General features: G+C 39.7%; 1 protein-coding gene across 4 annotated transcripts in view; it reads left to right on the forward strand.

Annotated features, from left to right (window-relative positions):
* NCKAP1 (NCK associated protein 1) overlaps positions 1-19796 on the forward strand; it is a 122308-nt gene that overhangs the window by 82408 nt on the left and 20104 nt on the right. For all 4 annotated transcript variants that reach the window (XM_050916398.1, XM_050916399.1, XM_050916401.1 and 1 more), the window contains 8 exons: positions 2261-2393; positions 5962-6081; positions 8588-8727; positions 10108-10239; positions 13996-14214; positions 14634-14764; positions 15184-15281; positions 19522-19615. In XM_050916398.1, the coding sequence (XP_050772355.1) occupies positions 2261-2393; positions 5962-6081; positions 8588-8727; positions 10108-10239; positions 13996-14214; positions 14634-14764; positions 15184-15281; positions 19522-19615 (1067 nt within the window). The remainder of the gene's footprint in view (positions 1-2260; positions 2394-5961; positions 6082-8587; positions 8728-10107; positions 10240-13995; positions 14215-14633; positions 14765-15183; positions 15282-19521; positions 19616-19796) is intronic.

Below are 19796 nucleotides of genomic sequence, written 5' to 3' on the forward strand. Positions count from 1 at the left end.
GTTGAACAGTTCTTCTAGTTTATTACCAAAACTCCTAGCATTGGTGTATAGAATTTCTTCTTTTCATGTGCGTAGCTTAATTTTGTTCTTGACATCTAGAAATTTCGTGCTAAACTCTTTTCACCATTCCTTTTTGTTAGTTTAATGCCTTGAGGACCAAATTAGGTTAATATTATGCACTTCTGAATCACTCTGTTAACAAAGACATTTTATTTGATGGGACAGTGCATTAATGGGACAATAAAAACTAAACAAGAATATCTCTGGAAATAAAATAATTTTTAAGTCGATTCTACAGACAGTGGGGAAAATTATAGCAATTTTGAGGGATATGATGTAAGAGAGTACTATGCTTGATCACAAAATCAACATGGCACATTTAAATGGATTAAAAAATTATCTAGCCTGATAGGTCTCAATGTAATTAAAACAGGGAATCATTGAACAAGGTGTTTCCTAATGGGGTGTCTCAGGAATTGCTTCTTGGCCCTGGCACTATTTCATATTTTTATCTATGACCTGTGAGAAGACATAAAAGCACTACAGATAAATTTTTCAGATGACATGTTGGGGAATGGTAAATGAAGAGAGGAGGTCACTTTTACAGAGTAATCTAGAATACTTTGTAAACTAGGCATAAGCAAGTAATATGTAATAAAAAAAATAATTGGTGATATACCAATGTCCTAGAACTGGAAGGGACCTCAAAAGGTCATCAAGTCCAGCCCCCTACCTTCACTAGCGGGACCAGTTTTTGCCCCAGATCCCTAAGTGGCCTCCTCAAGGATTAAACTCACAACCCTGGGTTTAACAGGCCAATGCTCAAACCACTGAGCTATCCCTCCCCCTAAATAATGGAGATATACCTATCTCCTAGAGCTGGAAGGGACCTTGAAAGGTCATCGAGTCCAGCCCCCTGCCTTCACTAGCAGGACCAAGTACTGATTTTGCCCCAGATCCCTAAGTGCCGCCCTCAAGGATTGAACTCACAACCCTGGGTTTAGCAGGCCAATGCTCAAACCACTATGGCCAACTGTAGGGTTGTACATCTCAGAACAACAGAAAAAAAGCTGTTTGGTGCACTAAAAATCATACAGTATTTCATAGCTGAGAAGTACAGACTGAATACACTTCTACCCTGATATAACGCGACCTGATATAAGGTGGGTTCGCATACAAGGCGGTAAAGCTCTGACACGCTGCTCTGAGCAGCATGTTAAGGGTGCTGGGCCAGGCCGGGCCGAGGGGTTTAATAAGGGGCAGAGGGTCTCAGGGGCGGTCAGGGCCCCCTCCCCTCCTGGAGTCTGGGAGGGGGCAGGAGCTGTGGAAGGGCACTTTTGGGGGCCTCACAGTCCCAGAGTGGCTCGGGGGATTAGTGGGGGGCTGGGAGCAGCCTGCTCTGCTTCCCTCGCCCCGGCTCCAGCCGTGTCGCTTGGGGAAGAGGGCTTGGGGGAAGGGATCCCCCCGCATTCACCTGCAGCGGTGGAAGCGGAGCAACCCGGCCCCAGCCCGCTCCACTCTGCCAGCTCCCAGCTGCAGCGCTCCACTTCCTGCTGCAGGTGAGTACAGGGGCATCCTTTCCCCAACCTCTCCGCACTCACCTGCAGCGGGAAGCAGAGCGACATGGCCTCAGCCTGCTCCGCTTTCCTTGCCTGGGCCTTAGCCGTGTCACTGGAGGGCAGCTGGGGAAAGGTCCTGCACTCACCTGCCCAGCAGGAAGCGCAGCACCATGGCTGGGAGCTGGCGGAGTGGATCTGGCTGGGGCTGGGCTGCTCCGCTTCCCACCGCTGGTGAGTGTGAGGAGGTTGGGGCAAGGATGCCCCCCGCATTCACCGGCGGCAGGAAGTGGAGCGACGCAGCCCCAGCCTGCTTCACTCTGCCACCCTCCAGCCCTGGGGGTAATTAGGGAGGGGGGTCATGGAACAAGGAACGGGGGGCCAAAGCAAGTTCGATATAACCTGGTCTCACCTATAATGTGGTGAGATTTTTTAGTATCCCGAGGACCGCGTTTTATCGGGGTAGAGGTGTACATAGCTGTAAAGCCTTGCAGTGACATTTCTGGTGTCTCTGTGTGCGTGCGCACACACTCTTACCTGGCAGATGAACTATGTTTTGTTAGAAGTCTAACTGTAATCATTAGAGTTAATCTGAGTAAATGAAGACCGCATTACAGCCTCTGGCAGTGTTTACAATATTTGTTTGCTGAAAGGTAGCCATCAGGTTACATTAATATTAAATTTTAACTTCCATTTCTAAACAGTTTTTATAGTCGTGCTTTTGAGAAGATGTTTCAGCAGTGTTTGGAGCTACCTTCTCAATCGAGGTATTCAATTGCATTCCCGCTGCTTTGCACCCACTTTATGAGTTGCACCCATGAGCTGTGTCCAGAAGAGGTAATTTCAAAATACTTCATGTGGATGTTCTTGTGAGATTTTAATTATCTATACTGCCTTGTTGAAAATATTTGCAGCTAATTAATGCTTAAAGTACACCGCACGGATTCATCACCGAAATGATGCATCTGGAATACCATTGTTAGCTTACAGAAATTCAGACTGAATGGGAATAAAGCAGCATATTACTGATGTTGATCACATGTTGGTTTATTAATAATTAGCAGTTATGTTATCCCTCCTTTACCAAGATATATAAGCATTATTATTACCATTTCAACTAAAAGGAAACTAAGGTGCAGGGGTTAAATGACTTTCCTTTGGTTATTCAGTGGGTTAATGGTGGAGTTTTGAGTAATACTGAGATCTCTTCACTACATTGTCCTATCAGCTTCTGTAAAGTTCTCTTAAATAACTTAAGTTTTGGTAAAATAAAATATTTAAAGTTAAGTATTCATCTAAAAATATTTTGTTTTGGTTTGTGGTGAGGGGAATGGACTGAAGTGAGTAGGTTAATTGGCTTGGTTCCTGATATATCAATTGTATCTGGTTATGGATGCTAATTGGTGCCATATGTGCATTTAAAATGTAAAGACTGTTCTTATAAATGGTTTGTAAACATTTAAAAACTTGTATCCATATAATGAAAAAGGAAACAACAAGCTGATGTCTGTGCCTTATGTTATAAATTATAACAGTTTATCTGAACAATATTTGTAAGGCACTGACTCTGAGCTATAGTATTATGCAAGTATTCATTACACTGTGACCTACCTTTATAGAATGATAAAGAAAAACAAGGATTATTCCCACAGAATTGCTTACATTTTCATGCTATAATGAAATATATCCTTCAATACACTTGGTATAATTTCATTGACTTTGGAATTACACCAGGGATGAATCTTTGTTTGAGGCCAGTAGAAGTATTCCTTAGTACTGCTCAGAACTAATCTGAAAACACTTAAATGAATAAAAGAGATTTATTGAAATATGCATGGTTTGGATTTCCCTTATTTAAACATTAAACTCCTTCTCCCAGTATATCTATACCATTCTTTCCTCTTTTCACTCAGCTTTAAACAGCTGCAAACTTTATTTACATTGGAGAACCACAAAAAAGTTTCCAGGAAAATTTCCGTTCAAGACAAGAAGTGTCTTTCAGAACAATTTATAGGAACAGTGAAGAGATTCAGTTGCTGTCTGCTCTACAGTAGTTATTGTAAATTTAGCTGTAACGAGAAAATGCTGCTACAGCTAACACACAGCTTGAATTTAGTGCATTAATTGTGTATTTTGGTCACAATTACCAATTTGAAAAATTAATCTTTATTATACTGTATAATGAATGGTAGTGTAAGTGTTAAAAAGTAAACATGACTAGTGAAAGAAGGGTTTTCATTGAGGCATAATGCTAGAGCTGTGCTGAGCAAAAACCAAATATGCTAAATCCCGCAAGCTGCATACAGCAGAGCTGCATGGTGGATCTGTTCAGTGTCTTGAGTGAAACTAAGCGTACATCTACACAGCAAGCAGGATCCCATGGCAGTGAGGCTGAGAGCTGGGGGTCTACAGACTTGGAGTATTGCTACAGTGCTAAAAATAGCTATGTAAATGTTGTGGCTTGGGCTCTGAAGCCTAGGGAGAGGTGTGAATTGGTTTACTAGTTTTAAAGTTGTGAATATTGTAAGTTTCTTTAGATGTGCAGTAAGATTTTGTTTGATCTGTGGTTTAAAATGTGTGTTTGGGATGTACAAGCACAATAGGTTTATCTTTCTGTTTTAATATACAACTATTTCAAATGTTGAAGCCCCTGTGCAGTACTTTAGTGCACTCCAAACTTGTACAGACTGTAAATGTTCACCAGGCCTACCAAGTGCTGTGGTGATGGTTGTTCACTCCCTACTTCCCCAGCATCCCAACAGGTCACATGATCTAGCATAATAAGCACAGGTCTGGGAACCCAGAACACCTCTCATCTCTCTTGTGGCTGACATTGTTAACTTTACAGTGGTGTTCAGAGGCCTAACTAAATATTTGTAGAATAGATTAATATCATTATCCACATATTACAGGTGAGGGAAACCGAGTGACTTTCTCAGGCACACCCAGCTAAACTGTGCCAGAAATATAAGGACTAAGGACTTACGATGTGCATATCCTTGACTAATCCACTAGACTGCAGTGATTCTGAGGCTAATCACTTAAAGGTGATTCTCAAAAAGTAATGAGAGGAGGGGGCATATGTGCTGCTTTGATGTATGAAGGAGGGGCAGGAGCATTTAAATTAAAGTTTACTCTGCACTTTGGGAATTTTGACAAAAAATACCCACTGTTAGCAGTGCAGTTCCACTGGCATTGGCAACGTTGATAGCCCATGTCTCACTGGCTTTGACAGTGTTCAGCAACTATTGAAGAATGGTGTATGTATCTGGGAAGAAATATCAGTGGGTTACATGTGTTTCTGCATGCCTGAATGTTGACAGTAACTTTAAGCTCTGAACATGTGGTATCTCAGATAAGTATTGGATCCATCATTGCCCATGCTGGAATTTTCATTTGTTTTTAACAAATATTGGGGATTAGACAGTTTAAATACGTTTTATAGTGCTCCCTAGTCACAGTTGACCTACTTCAGAGGTATGTTATTGTGCATGTTTGTCTGTAAACATGTGTGACCTAGCCCAGTTTAAACTATGGCTGTATTTTAAATAAATAGTCACAGAGTATTTTAATTGGGTGCCTTCTCTCCTGGCTTCAATAGCATTGATAATTCAGAGAGCATAATCTGTTTACCACAGGAAGTATCGGAGTAAAGCTTTTCACATTCTTTTTTCTTCCAGTATATCTTATATGTCAGCTACTCCTGGTTTATTTTTCAGCTTTAACAACCAGACATGGGTTGTTTCCCACCAATCATTGATTATTCTAGTGATTTGCACAGTACTGAAAATGCTTAAAATAAAATAAAGTAAAACTCTTTGCTGTTGGATGTGAACGAAAAGTAACAAAATGCAAAAGAAGAGAACAATTCTAGGAAGTTACTCAATTTTTTCATGTTTTTGCATGCCCTTTGAAAATGTTTGAGATTTTTGTGTTTTGGTTTGTAATATCCAGCCTTTCGGTTAAGGAGGTGCTAACATTTAAATTAGCTGCTTAAAAACACTTTCTTTAACTTGATTGGTTTTTTTGTTTGCTTTTTTGTGATGGACCAGGGAAAGAAGATATAGAGAATTTTTCTTTGACTAGTCTCCTTTATTAACCACAGTCAAAATAATTTTTTTGTAGTACAGCCGTATGTAATATACTGGTGGTATGTGTGCATACATAGGAGTCACTGCCCTCTATTGGCTAACTGGTTGAGAAGAAGATAAGGGTTATGTTACTATTGCAGTAGCTAGGGAATATCTCCCCTTAGCTCAAATGATGGAAGTTTTATTTTTGGAGCTAAAAGACCAGGAATTTTGTCCTAACTCCCCTATTTGCAGAACATAGACTTGTTACAGGTATATTATAGGATTGGCAGAAATTTGGAAAACCATTTTTTTCCTATTTTCTTTTTTGATAGCGACATCACATTGGAGATCGCAGTCTTTCCTTGTGTAACATGTTCTTGGATGAAATGGCTAAGCAGGCTCGAAATCTTATCACAGATATTTGCACAGAACAGTGTACGCTGAGTGACCAGGTGAGAATTAATTTTTTGTTAGAAATATGTTTTATTCATTTGAGACAGTTCTGAGAAGCTTTTAGTTCAATTCCACGTACACTGTAAATGTTGGATTTAAAATAAATATTATCCACCATTAATTTTTAAGCTATGATTTATGCTTAAGTTTTGAATTAAGCCCTGCCAAATTCGCAGTCCATTTTGTTCAGTTTCACAGCCATAGAATTTTAAAAATTGTACATTTCATGATTTCATATATTTAAGTCTGAAATTTCAGTGTTGTAACTGTAGGGGTCCTGCCCGAAAACGGGGTTGTGAGGGGGTGTTGCAGAGTTATTGTGTGTGGGTGGGTGTCACAGTATTGCCACTCTTATTTCTGCGCTGCTGGTGGCAGTGGTGCTGCTTTCAGAGCAGGGCATCCAGAGAGCAGCAGCTGCTGGCTGGGAGCCCAGCTCTGAAGGCAGCGCTGCAACCAGCAGAGGCACAGAAGTAAGGATGGCATGGTATGGTATTGCTACCCCTACTTTTGCACTGCTGCTTTCAGAACTGGGCCCTTGGCCAGCAACCACCAATGTCTGGCTGCCCAGCTCTGAAGGTAGCAACGCAGAAGTAAGGATGTCATGGCAGGGTATTGCCACCCTTACTTCTGGGCTGCTGCTGGCAGGGCACTGCCTTTAGAGCTGGGCACTTGGCCAGCAGCCACCGCTTTCCAGCCACCCAGCTCTGAAGGCAGTGCAGAAGTAAAGGTGGCAATATCATAACCCCCCTACAATAACCTTGTGACCCCCTTTTGGGTCGGGACCCCCATTTGAGAAATGCTGGTCTCCCCCCATGAAGTCTGTATAGAATAGGGTAAAAGTACACACAAGAGCAGATTTCACGGTCTGTGATGCATTTTTCACAGCGGTGAATTTGGTAGGGCCCTATTTATAAACTGTGTTTTATGCAAGAAGAGGACTTATGCTGTCACAATAGGCTTGGTGTTGCTTAAAAGGCTGTTGTGTGGTCTTTGTTCATTGTGGTGGTGGAGAAAAAGAACGTTAATAGTAAAAGTTGCAGAGAAGCTTTCCGAAGATGGGGATCAACGGTGGAGGTTTGGGAGGCAATGAGTAATGAGAAGGAAAGTTTGTTTAAAAAATCACCATTAAGAGCAGGAATAATGGCATAATTGACACTAAAACCATGTCACGCCTTTATTTCCAAGAACTTGACTGACAACACATCTTTGAATGGATAGCAGTTTAAGCTTTAAGTAATTCACCAGACTAGAGATCAATATTGCAAGTTTTGTATATAATATGGACTTAGGGGTGTCAAGATCAGGGACAGGTTTAGGTATGGAAGGGTTGTCAGACTGTTGCTTTGTTGATTGGGGAAGGAAGGTGCTTTAAGATTGTGAGGATCGGAATTTGGCAAATAATTCTGAAGGGCTATATTTAAGAAGTATAGGAAGAAAGAAGAGATTTGGTCAAAGATTTGGTTAGGAAGAGATGCCTTATGTGGGAAAGATAAGGTTGGCACTTCGGTGAAGAGGGTTTTGGTGGTGATGGAGAACATGAAAAGCAAATATCTGATATTTGGTGTTGAAATCTACTAGGAATAAGATTATGCTATATTACAGGTTGGTTACAACCTAACATTTTCCACAGTCCTGTGCTAAGTGTTTTGAAAATTCACTTCATTGTATATATATATATGTGTGTGTGTACTATCTGCTGTTTATTTAACATGGGTTAATAGTTCATAATACATCTGAGAAATCTACAGAGCCCATCAAGAAACTTGTGGTTGTGTGCACATCTATATACCAGTAGAGCTGGGTGACATTTTTTTGACTAATAATTTATTCACTGAAAAGCATAGCTTAGGTCAACCTGAAACTATTCATGAATTTGATAAGCCAAAACATACTTTTTCTGGGACTTAAACTCGCTGTCCTGGGTGGTGGGAGACCCAACTTCAGAGTCCTTCTCTAGGCAGAAGTGGGTGGGGGGTAATGTGGGTAAGTGCCCTAAGCACCGGGCTGTACATTATAAGGGACGTGGCACCACCATCACCACTTCCTCCTTTAACTGTTTTGTGAATCTGGCCCAGGCCAAACAAAATATTTTGTTCACCAGAAATGAATTTTTTGCTGACTTTCTGATTCCTTGGTTTTTTAATTTTCATTTTGTTTGACCCGACTTGAATTTTTTTTCAGAAATGCTAGCGAACTAAAACAAGTTATTTTCTCACCTCTTTATATAAATACACACAGTTTTTTTAATATATATTATCAAATTACTCCCTGGCATTTATTCTCTTCTATTTATTTCTCTAAGTGTTCAGACACTCTGAGATCATTTTCATAGCTGTATTCCTAATCAGTTTTCCTTTTGGGCATATCTTGAAAGTGAATGAGGATGGGGTGGAGAACTTTCCTAAACATGTACAGTGTGGATTTCTTTGTGATGAATACTCCACCTGAACCATAACTTTATTTTTTATCTAATAGTAGCTAAGATTTTTTTCCATCCTCTTTTAGCTACTGCCAAAGCATTGTGCCAAAACAATCAGTCAAGCAGTGAACAAAAAGTCAAAAAAACAGACTGGAAAGAAAGGGGAACCGGAGAGGGAGAAACCGGGAGTAGAAAGCATGAGGAAAAACAGATTGGTGGTGACCAAGTAAGCACGTTCTCTTGCTATTTCTTCCTCCTCCTCCTGCATTCTCCCCAATCCTTTTGTTTAAACATGGATGTTTTCTTTGTGTTGATTTACATGGTTAATTTTAGGACCAGTACTTATGGAATTTTCATTTTATGTTTTGAGTAAATTTACAGCCATGTAAATAAAGCGGTGGGGGTCGGTCTCTCTCCTCCCTACCCCATTGGCTGTGTGGAGAAGGTGGGGTTTACACATCCTTTAATCTACCCCTTCAGCATTCTCTCTCCTGAGCAGCACAATCCCACCTGGTGGTTCTGCCCCACTCAGAATTTTGGCTAGCCCGTGGGGCAGGAGAGCAGTGTCAGTTGCACATTGCCACCAGAGTACCATCTGATTTGATGAAGCACTAAATAAAGTGAGCTGAGGTGCCTACAAGATTGTTCCTTCCATCCTTTGCACCCCCATCTGTCAGGGAAGCTTCTCTGAATAGTAGCTGCCACGGGGGTTGAAAATTATTAGAAAAGCAATGTGATAGGAACACAGCAGGAGAAGAGTGCATATGGTAAAGGGGACAAAAACACCAGGATGAGGGGAAATGATGGAAAGGAAGTAGTAGTGCAGGGGTTCTCAGACTGGGAGTCGGGACCCCTCAGGGGGTCACAGGGTTATTACATGGGAAGTCACAAGCTGGCAGCCTCCATCCCAAACCCCACCTTGTCTCCAGCCTTTATAATAGTGTTAAATATTTTTAAAAGTATTTTTAATTTATTAGAGGGGTCGCACTCAGAAGCTTGCTATGTGAAAAGGTCACCAGTACAAAAGTTTGAGAAGCACTTCATTGCCTACCATTACAGTTGGAAATGCTGAGTATGTGTGTGCACTTTGTGAAGGAAAACTTGCTGCCACAGTCAGCAATGGGGCATCAGATGGCTAGCGTGAGTGGAGTGGTTGAGAGAGAAGGCTCACTTAGAATTTGTGAAATTAGTTAGTTTTAATCTTAAGAATTTTTTAATAACTTTCAGAGGTTACGACATGTAGTTTCTTGAAGTGATTGTTGGATTACAAAACATAAGTTAAGCAACCCCCTAAAGAAGTTTTTCATTTTGGTGAACTGTGCAACAGTCTTTCTTCTGTTCTGCACAGTATAAAGCAACACAGAACCGTAGCATCCTGCATTAGTCAGTTTTCTCCCAAAATCTGATTTTAAATTAACTAACTAGGTGTGAAAAGCTTCCTCATATGATTACTGCACACTTCTAATTTATTTTTAAAGGACAGAACTAGTTGATCTTACTTACGTAAACATTGTTAGCAACACTCCCCAATAATAATATGTGCTTGTGTTTCTCTGAAATAGTTTTGTAATTTCTTATGTAATTTGTGTGTCAATTTTTTTTTAAGCCTGGACAAACTGCACACTGCACTTTCCGAGCTCTGCTTCTCAATCAATTACGTACCAAACATGGTTGTCTGGGAACATACATTTACCCCAAGGGAGTACTTAACATCTCACCTGGAAATCCGTTTTACCAAGTAAGAGACTGCAAAATTAAATTTTTACTTAACCAAGGAAAATAAATCATTTTTTGTTCTAACATTAAAAATACAGTGTGTTTCTGTTTCACAAGACTATTTTTGAACATGAACTGCAAAGCTTTAAAATAGCAAATTCTAAGAACTAAGATTGCAGATCAATTAGAATAAATATGTAGGCATACAACATTTTTTAAATTGAAATTATATTTAGAACAAAATATTTGAAAATAAATTTCTTCTACTTACCTCCCAGATTCTGAGTACTAGTTTCATATTCTTCATAGGAGTCCATGACTACAAATCCTAATACTACAGAGATTCTCTTCACATTGCCACATCCCTGTAGTGCTGAACCTTGTTTCCGGTGTTGGATTTTACCAGTGTTTGGAGGGGGGACTTAGAAATATGAACTCAGGACCTGGCAAGGAACCTAAAAGGAAACTTTTTTTAACATATTTGCTTTAAAATAAAAAGTGTTGTGGGCTGGTGTAATGGTTGCTTGATGCACTACTAGGTGAGTTCTTGGCTTGACTTTTCCCTGTAGTAAGTGGGTGTAGTGAAAGGTAAATTTCAACCTCTTGTGAGAATTTCTCATTGTAAAAGCCATCCCTGTTGATCATGCTGACAGTCAGCTTTGGTAGAGATTCAAACTATATCTTCTGTATTTCACATAAGGTTTTAGGGGGTCTCTAGTCAGGGCCGCCCGGAGGATTCAGGGGTCTGGGACAAAGCGGAGGAGCTGCAGCGCTTGTACTCACCCGGCGGTAGTCCGGGTCTTCGGCAGCACTGAAGGGCCCCCCGCCGCCACAATGCTGCCGAAGACCCTGGCCAGGGCTCCCGGGGCAAATTTCCCCACTTGCCCCCTCCTCTGGTCGGCCCTGTCTCTAGTGATCAGGACATGATCTAGACTTTTGTCTAGAATGTTCTCTTGATACACTGAAGTGATGGTGACGTAAAAAGGGTAAAAATTGTTGACTTTTCATGAAGTCCTGGGTTTAAGTCCCTAAACCACAGTGCTCTCTGTAATTTTATTTTTTGCCTTAGGGGTGGGTAGCAAGTCCACAAAAATGCTGAGTGATGGTTTTGAGGGGGTACTCAGTGCAGCCCCAAACTAGGAATGGGATTTGCTATTCAGAGACTGCAATGTCTTAATTTTTTTTCTATTTCTGATGTTAAGTGGTATTTCTTCCAGAGTTCTGCAATTTATCTTTATTCAAAGGGTTGATTTCCTATCATATATAAACATGTTAGTTTTTACTACTTTAAGCTTGTATATTTCTTTTTGTGATTGAACTATTGCTTATATTGCTATGCCAGCATTATTTTGTAAAGTAGCACTTCCTGAAATACGTTTAAAAAAGAAAGATGGCATCAGAGGCAAACTTGTAAAAATAAATAGTAAAGCGTTTCAACAATAAATGTCACTTGCTTCAAAACAAACAAAAAAAATTGCATTTGGTTTTAAACAAACTTCAGTTCTGCTAAAACAATCATTTCATGTCCATCTCTTCTTGTCCTGCCTTCATAATGTGTATCACTATGAGCACAAACTTGAGTGTGTAATTATAATCATTGAGTCCAAAATGATTACCAAAATACTGAATTACTTCTCAAGCTCTTTGACCCTATTTACTGTATAAAAGCCTAGTTCTTTGAGGTACTGAGTACATTTTATGCCCACTAAAGTTAATAGGAGTAGAGAATGCTCAGCATCTTTCAGGATCAGAGTCTAAGCAGGCAGTTGTCCTCTAGAGGATTCAGCATGGGTCTCTGAATCAGTCTGATACATGGTTCATGCCTAGTATTGTTAACTTATTGTGTGAATTTGGACAAATCAAGTTTTACTGCAGTTTTCCTGTCTGTAAATTAGGGCTAATGATTAAGATTAAGTTCTGTCACAGGTATTTTTAGTAAAAAATCAGGGTCAGGTTGCAGGCAATAAACAAAAATTCACAAAAGCCCACGAATTTACAGTCCATTCTGGTGTGCCCTTTTCCTCCCCTCCCTCACCCACCCCCCCTTACCCGCTGCTCTTCTGAAAGCCCTGGGATGGCAGCTGCTGCAGACCTGCCCCAGAAGAACTCACAGAATCCGAGGCAGAATTGCTTCCTTAGTAGTGATTACTTGGCTTATATAAAGCACTCTGAGATCTACGGATGGAAGGCACTATTTAAGTGTCATGTGTTTTTCAGACATTTTAGTAGGAAATAAAAATCACTTTTGTGGCTAAAATTGTATAACCAAGAAATGCTTATGCAGAGTCCAGATGTGACGAACTGGGAATGTTCTTAATATGTTCTTTGAATACTGGATGGGGAGTATTGACCTGGGAAGGTTGCAAGGGAGTTTTTCTGGGACTGTCTGCATTGGGGATGGGAGACTTTCCTTGAGGGAGGATACCTGAGCACGTAACATGAGAACCAGGATGGGGGTTGGAGGTCAGGTGACACCTCAGCCTGGGAAACTGGACAAAGGGTGAGGGAGAAGCCAGTGGGAGGCTGAGTGAGATGGCTGGAGGGAGTTTCAGTTTGGAACTGGCTGGGGAAATGAAGGGAAGCCCAGATGGGGCTCTGGCCTCCCTGCCCCCCAAGATGGACCTAACTGAGGAGTCCTGTTGTATATACCTGCAAGACCTGTCTTGGACCCTGTTCCTGTCGTCTAAATAAACCTTCTGTTTTTCTGGCTGGCTGAGAGTCATGATGAATTGCAGGAAGCCAGGGATGCAGGGCCTTGTCTCCCCCACACTCCATGACACCACTGACAAATGCTTAGCACTAAAATAATGAATGCTAACACGGTTGAGGGGAGCCCAGTAGGCTGACACTTCTTATGTAGAAGTGGTATCTTTTAAACCATTTTTAAAAATGAATATCAGGAAAAACTTCGTAACAATGAGATGTGGTAATAATTTTCCAAGAGAAGTAGTAGAAGATCCATTAAACAAGACAATTAAAATTAGATTTGACAGACTAATTATAGATATGTTCTAGTCTTGAGAAGAGTACGGCACTTGCACAGAATGGGCTACATTATTTACTAGGACTCCATTTCTAACATAATATATTATGTTTTGATTCAGGAAATTAAATTGTCCGTTCTTGATATGCTCGGTTGTCTTTGTTTTGCAGTGCATGTAAATTAGATCACAAGCTGATCTGAGGCCCCAGCATGAGTTAATTCTTTTACTTTCAGTTTTGTTGTTAAATTTCCTTTTGTGCTTATTTTAATGATAAATTTTATTTTAAACCCTTTAAAAATATATAGAAATGGACATAAACTATAACAGTACCTTTGTACAAAGAATTTATCCTAAATGGTGCTCCTGAGAATGGTTATAGATTAACTGGCTGGTGTTTCCTTTTAAGCCCAAGTATGTGTTTGTGGTAGATAATTACAGCTAGTTTCTCTCATGCAAATGTATTTTGGGAGTGTTTTCTTGACCAAATTGCTTGTAGTTTAAATCTTCTAGTTCATGGGTCATTCACTTGATTGTAGACCATACTTCACTGGGTGTCTTCATACTGTTCACTAAGTGTTTGTGTTAAGAATTCCCATGCAATTTTATCTGAGAACATGGATTATGAGTCAGTATTCCTGCTGATTTCTCTTTTTGAAAAGTGCTGCTATCATGTTTTAAATCTCATTGAGATATTTATCTGAAAGTTTGAATACCCAATCCTTTATACAACCAGGAAGAATTAAATACTGCTTAACTTCATTAATGTACAAAGGTAACTCTTTTCTCTTTAAAAGGTCAATTGTTGGAATGACTATGTATAATCAAGCAACACAAGAGATTGCAAAACCTTCAGAGCTGTTAACGAGTGTAAGAGCCTACATGACAGTACTCCAGTCAATAGAAAATTATGTGCAGATTGACATAACAAGAGTATTTAACAATGTTCTTCTTCAGCAAACCCAACATTTGGATAGTCACGGGGAGCCAACTATTACCAGTCTGTACACAAATTGGTAAGAATTTAACATATTAACATCTATTGTGAGCAATTTGTTTTACGTTTAAATGCACTTAAAATCTAATTAAACTGAATAGCTTGCATCAGGAAATTGGAATTGTGTATGGCATGAACACTTGCAAATTTGCAAGTTTCAAACAAGACAGATTTACTGTTTCTACCAATAGCTGTTTAAAAAAGAGTCCAAAAACTCACTGAAGGTGAAATTCTTCTTGTTGCATAGGGCAAGACAAGGTCTGTGCACAGTTAAACCATTGAAATGGAATTTAAGTGGTGTGTAGACCTTATGCTGTCCTTCTCCACAGTGATGAATTTCACCCTCGCAGATCAGTGAAACTTTTTTAATGTTATGAGTAGCATGGTATAATTCTCATTGAACTAATATTTTTACATTAAATTTTTTTTCCTGCTAAGGTATTTGGAAACCTTGCTAAGGCAAGTCAGCAATGGGCATATAGCATATTTCCCAGCAATGAAGGCATTTGTGAACTTGCCCACAGAAAATGAGTTGACGTTTAATGCTGAAGAATACTCTGACATATCAGGTAAACTTTTTATGACATAGTTCTAGATATTCCTTCTGAGGGCTGTTTTTCATGTGCTTGAGACTAAGACTTTTAGAGAGATTGTGGAATACCAGTACTGTTTTTAGAGAAATATTGTAATATACAGAAGAATTTTGCCTTTCTCGTGTTCTCTCCTTGCTGTTTTTGTGTTATGCTACCCAGGGGAAAAAGTACCAATATTTTTCTTGTTCTTGCTGAAACAATTACTGGCTATGTACATGTGATTTGTTGTAAGTAAATGCAGTAGGTGAACTTATACCCCACTGTTGTAACTTAAGCTTTACTCTGTATCCAGTTTTGAGATTGCTTTGATAGAATGGTATTGCTACATGTGTTATGGTTGTTAAATCACTGCAAAATAAATGTCAACATAAAGACAATTGTTTTTTCTTCCTTAGAAATGAGGGCCCTCTCAGAACTGCTTGGACCATATGGCATGAAGTTCTTAAGTGAAAGTCTTATGTGGCACATTTCCTCACAGGTTGCTGAACTTAAGGTAATTATGTTTTGATTTTTTTCCCTATGCACATTTTATTTATAGTGCTTAAGAGCTATGCTTTGCATGTTATTCACTGAGTATTACCATACCACACTAAAACTGAAAACATATGGGTATTTTTTTCTCATTCGTATCTGTCATCTGTGAACACATAGTACACTTGAGCATATCTCTGTATCATATTCTCTCAATGGTTGGACTGCGTCCAAAACACCTAATTTCTAAGAGCCCTTTTCTTTAAATTAACATTAAGAATCTGCTACTATATTAGCATATCTTGCTCACTTTGATTGCACTTAATTTCAAATAGGCTTTATTTTCTGTTTTGCTATTTTTAGCTCTTAATTTTTTGACAAAATTATCCTTTCCAGTTTGAATGGTTTTCCTTTAAAACAGATTCTGAGCTTTGTTCAAGCTGATGAAATACCTGTTCAAATTCAAGTTGTCCTCAGGGATTTGAATAGTTTGAGTGCTTTGGGACTGCATTATTACAGTGTTTTCCAACTGAACGTTAAGACCCAGTAGTCCAGTGTACTCAAGTACAACTTGAAAGATGCTGTTCTAAACAAAATTAGACCTACTATTACCATTTTACTTTACAAAGCCGGGGCAGCTTTAGTCAGGATTCATGGGAGTAATTGCATCCACAGAAACCCTTGCAGTAATAGCACCTGTCCCAAGGGTCTGGGCCTGGCTCCCCGCTCCTGGTGTTGTGACCTGGCACACAGGCTGCCAGGCCAAACCTGAGCAGCACTGCAACCCTATGCGCCTTGCCATTATGCCTAGAGCAGGGAGCCAGGTCCAACCCTTTGGGACAGGACCCAGTGCTGCAGGAGTGAATATGTGGTGGGCTTTGTTCTCCAGCACACTCTCCTTCCTCCGGCCCTCCCTTCCACAACTAGTGTTAGAATTGCAGTGCCAGGGCAGATGTACTGCTGCGGGTGGTTGGGGCTTCCGCCCCCCAGCAAGGCAAAGAGGAGAAAGAGGAGTGCACCTATTAAAAAGGGAGGGTGCATCTGCTAGTGATACAAAGGCAATAAATCTAGTGTGGTGCTCTGCAAAAGTTGAATGGAAATTAACACTGTAAGTGGGTATTCAAGGAGTTTCCTACATATGAAACCAAATTGACATACATTAACACTAAGAGTGGAAAAGTACATTTAATACATATTTATACTAACTATTGTTAGGTGAACATTTTAAAATATCTAATAAGATTATTCCGGTATTTTTGCCAGACAGTAGTCTGTTTATGCAAATAGACTGTGGGCTATAAAATCTGTGCTATTCTTGTTATTGACCCCTCTAATATTGTAATTTATGGACTTAGTGGCAAGTTAGTAGCCATATTGAGTCCCACTCAATTTTTTTCCCATTGCAGTTAGTGATGGGTTTGCGTTTATTTGGAACATACTGCCTGATGATGGATGCTGACTTACTGTTTTTAAAAACAAACAGCTTAAATTCTTTGAGAATTCTTGTTTTCCAGTTACATTTGTTCTTGAAAAAATCCTTTTAGAATACCATAACCCTTTTAAAGTGTGTGCACATCTATATACATTGTCTCTCTACCCCCACCCATATGCATTTTCCTTCCTTTAAGTGAATTTCAGTGACATTGAATTGTCAGGGTGTATGATACCCTTGAAAATATGAAGTTAAGCAGAGATATTGCAAGCTTTCCCATTTCCCTAAACAGTATGTGTGACTGGTTGAGCCCCCTGGGGTGTCACCTGGTGTGCTGGGATGCCACTGATTCAAACTATACTTCAGCATGTGTGGGGGGTACTTGTTTTCTTTTCTCTTCTTCATGATGCATGGCTTGGGGAGGAGAGTAGGTTATCTCATGCTGGCTCAGGGCATTGGAGCCATTGCTGTTACAATGGGCAGTGAAGTTGGCAACATATTAGTTCCTGTCTGAGGAACTGAAGTGTCTACTGCTTGTTGCCTAGCTGATCAGCCATTTTGAGCTATGTTTCAGACTTAACCTTCCCATCCTTGAATTGAGATACTAAATCTCTTGTGATGCCTAGGGGTAGGCAGAATGCCAATTATGGGATTTTACCCAGATGGCAGAATTGGAAAACGACCCGACCTGTATGGGTTTTCACCTTCTGTCTGAAAGACCTCCAGGGTGGATTAGGGGATTTACATTCCAATTGTTGCAACTTCAGCGGTTACAATACAGTTGATAGATTATAAGGGGTCCATTTGAGGTCCCTAACCCGTCAGCTATTTGAACATTGGTCCTGGGCACAGCATTGCATGGTTAAGGAGTATGCCTCAGTCTCTCACAGCTTGTAGGTTCCCTTCTGTTATTTCTCCTGCCTTCAGTGTGGAGGAGGGGAGCTCAAAGTCCCTAGGCAGGCCTGAGGGCGTAGGGGGCATGACCTTCACAAACACTTTGAGGTTTGTAGTACCCAGTCGTTGGTGCTAGTTGAAGTCTGCAGTGGAACAACATTGCCAGGTAGTTAGGCGGTGGGAAACAATTTTGTCAAGTTACATAGAGTAATACTATGGTATTTGTGTCTCGTTGTTTATGTTCATATTATTATTTTAATCTGTTGTTGAATTTCCATGCTTACTAATTAATGTTTCACTCTGTCTACTACATCTGTTGAAGACTTATAAGGCCTCTTGTAAAGATGTTTGCAAAAGTCACTACTTGAGCCTTACATCCTCTTCCCCAAATGTGCTTGGATACAACTTGTAATCTCTTCATGAGCCTGCTTTGGTTGTAGGATCATGGAGTCCATCTCTTCTCTTTAGAGTACAGATGAAAAGTCAAGGTTTTTATAGTTATATGTACTCCTGTTAATGAGGTATCATTTTTTCCTTCATGTTTTAGGCTGTGGCTTACTGCTACTTAGTAGCTGATCTGTATTGGCAGAAGTCTGCTCCAATAGGACACTTGTATTCCATATTGGCTATTCTGAGACTGCTTATTATCTTCCAATCCAAAGCATGTCCTGTTTTCTTCTTCCATCTTCCTTATGTATGTTCCAGCATTGGCCGTATTTTCAGGGGCATAAGGCACCAAATGAACTCTTAAAGAGTTAGAGAGTGATGTCTAGGGAGAAGTAGGCATAATCTTTCCTCCACTTAGTAGTATGCAGAGCTACATGAAGGTTGGCCTCTCCGTAAGAAGCTCAGTTAACATGCAAGACAATAGTTCTATCTCTAAAGATAAACATTTGAATGGATTATCATTCGTGTACTGTAGGTTCCCTTTTTATAAGAGTAAAATAACCACTTCTTGCTTGTGGTTGGAGGACTTGAGGTAGCATAGGTGCCTTACCAGGTGGTGCAAAACATTCCTTGTTGGATCCAACAGGTTCAACTTTATAGCTATGGTTATGCAGCTTCACAGTATTTCAAATCCCTTATAATTTATATATTTGAAGAATAATTATTACACTTACATACTTGCTACGGAAACCTCTAGCTCATGTGTGTTTATTTAAGGATCAAAGAGAAACACTTCCTTTACATATTGTTTCAGCCAAACTGTGTTTGACATGCAGAAGAATTCTGGCTTTCTTTTAAAGTTGACTTACTGCTTAAGACACAATTGCATGGATTTAAATAAACAATTTCTTATTCCTTTTTTTTTAATACTCTCTTTTTGTGATTGGAGTCAAAGAAAATAATCTTAGGAAAGCTGCGCTGATATTTAATGTTTGAATAATTTATGAGGACCAGATTATTTAAAAAAATAAAACCTCTCTTGTTTTACACTAAAATGTGAAGCAATCAAAATTTGTGAGAAGCACTGCTTTCCAGTTAAGGAGGCTTCCTAAATTCACTGCAATCCAACCGTCACCCAAGCATACATCTAGTGAAAAGAGCAAGGGAGTGGGCTGCTTTACGAAAAAAGCTATTGAGATATGAGTAAGAATATTATTGGCGTTAAAGATGCTTTATACTAATTATATTTATACAAGGTTTATTTTGTTAAGTTTTAGTCTAAGATTGTGAAATTGCACATTCTTCTGAAAATATAAACTGCATTCCCATCAGCAGTTTTTCTTCCTCTCTTGGTCATTCAGAGCTCTATTTGGTGTACAATCAGCATTTACCAGAATAATCCTGTAGTTCTTTCAGAAGAAATATAGCGGAACATCTGGATTTCATGAGCTTGATTTCCTGCTTGCCAGATTGAAAAGTCCTAAAGCATGCACCTATCTTTTTAACATGCTGAGATTTACGGCTGACCTGAGGTCTTGCTTCTCTTTAGAAACTTGTGGTGGAGAATGTTGAAGTGCTAACACAAATGAGGACCAGCTTTGACAAACCAGACCAGATGGCAGCACTCTTCAAAAGATTATCATGTGGGTAACTAGCAATATTGTTTTTCTTTTTCTTCTTGTCCCTGCAGTTGTCTGCATAAATAAAACATTGTGAAAACTATCCTCTCTGAATTTAATATACATGAACATTGAAATGTACATTTCATTCACTAGAGTTGACTCATAATGTATGTGAACTGATTAAATTTAAAATCTTATGCAG

This window comes from Gopherus flavomarginatus, chromosome 10 (assembly GCF_025201925.1).
Source record: "Gopherus flavomarginatus isolate rGopFla2 chromosome 10, rGopFla2.mat.asm, whole genome shotgun sequence".
NCBI lineage: Eukaryota > Metazoa > Chordata > Testudines > Testudinidae > Gopherus > Gopherus flavomarginatus.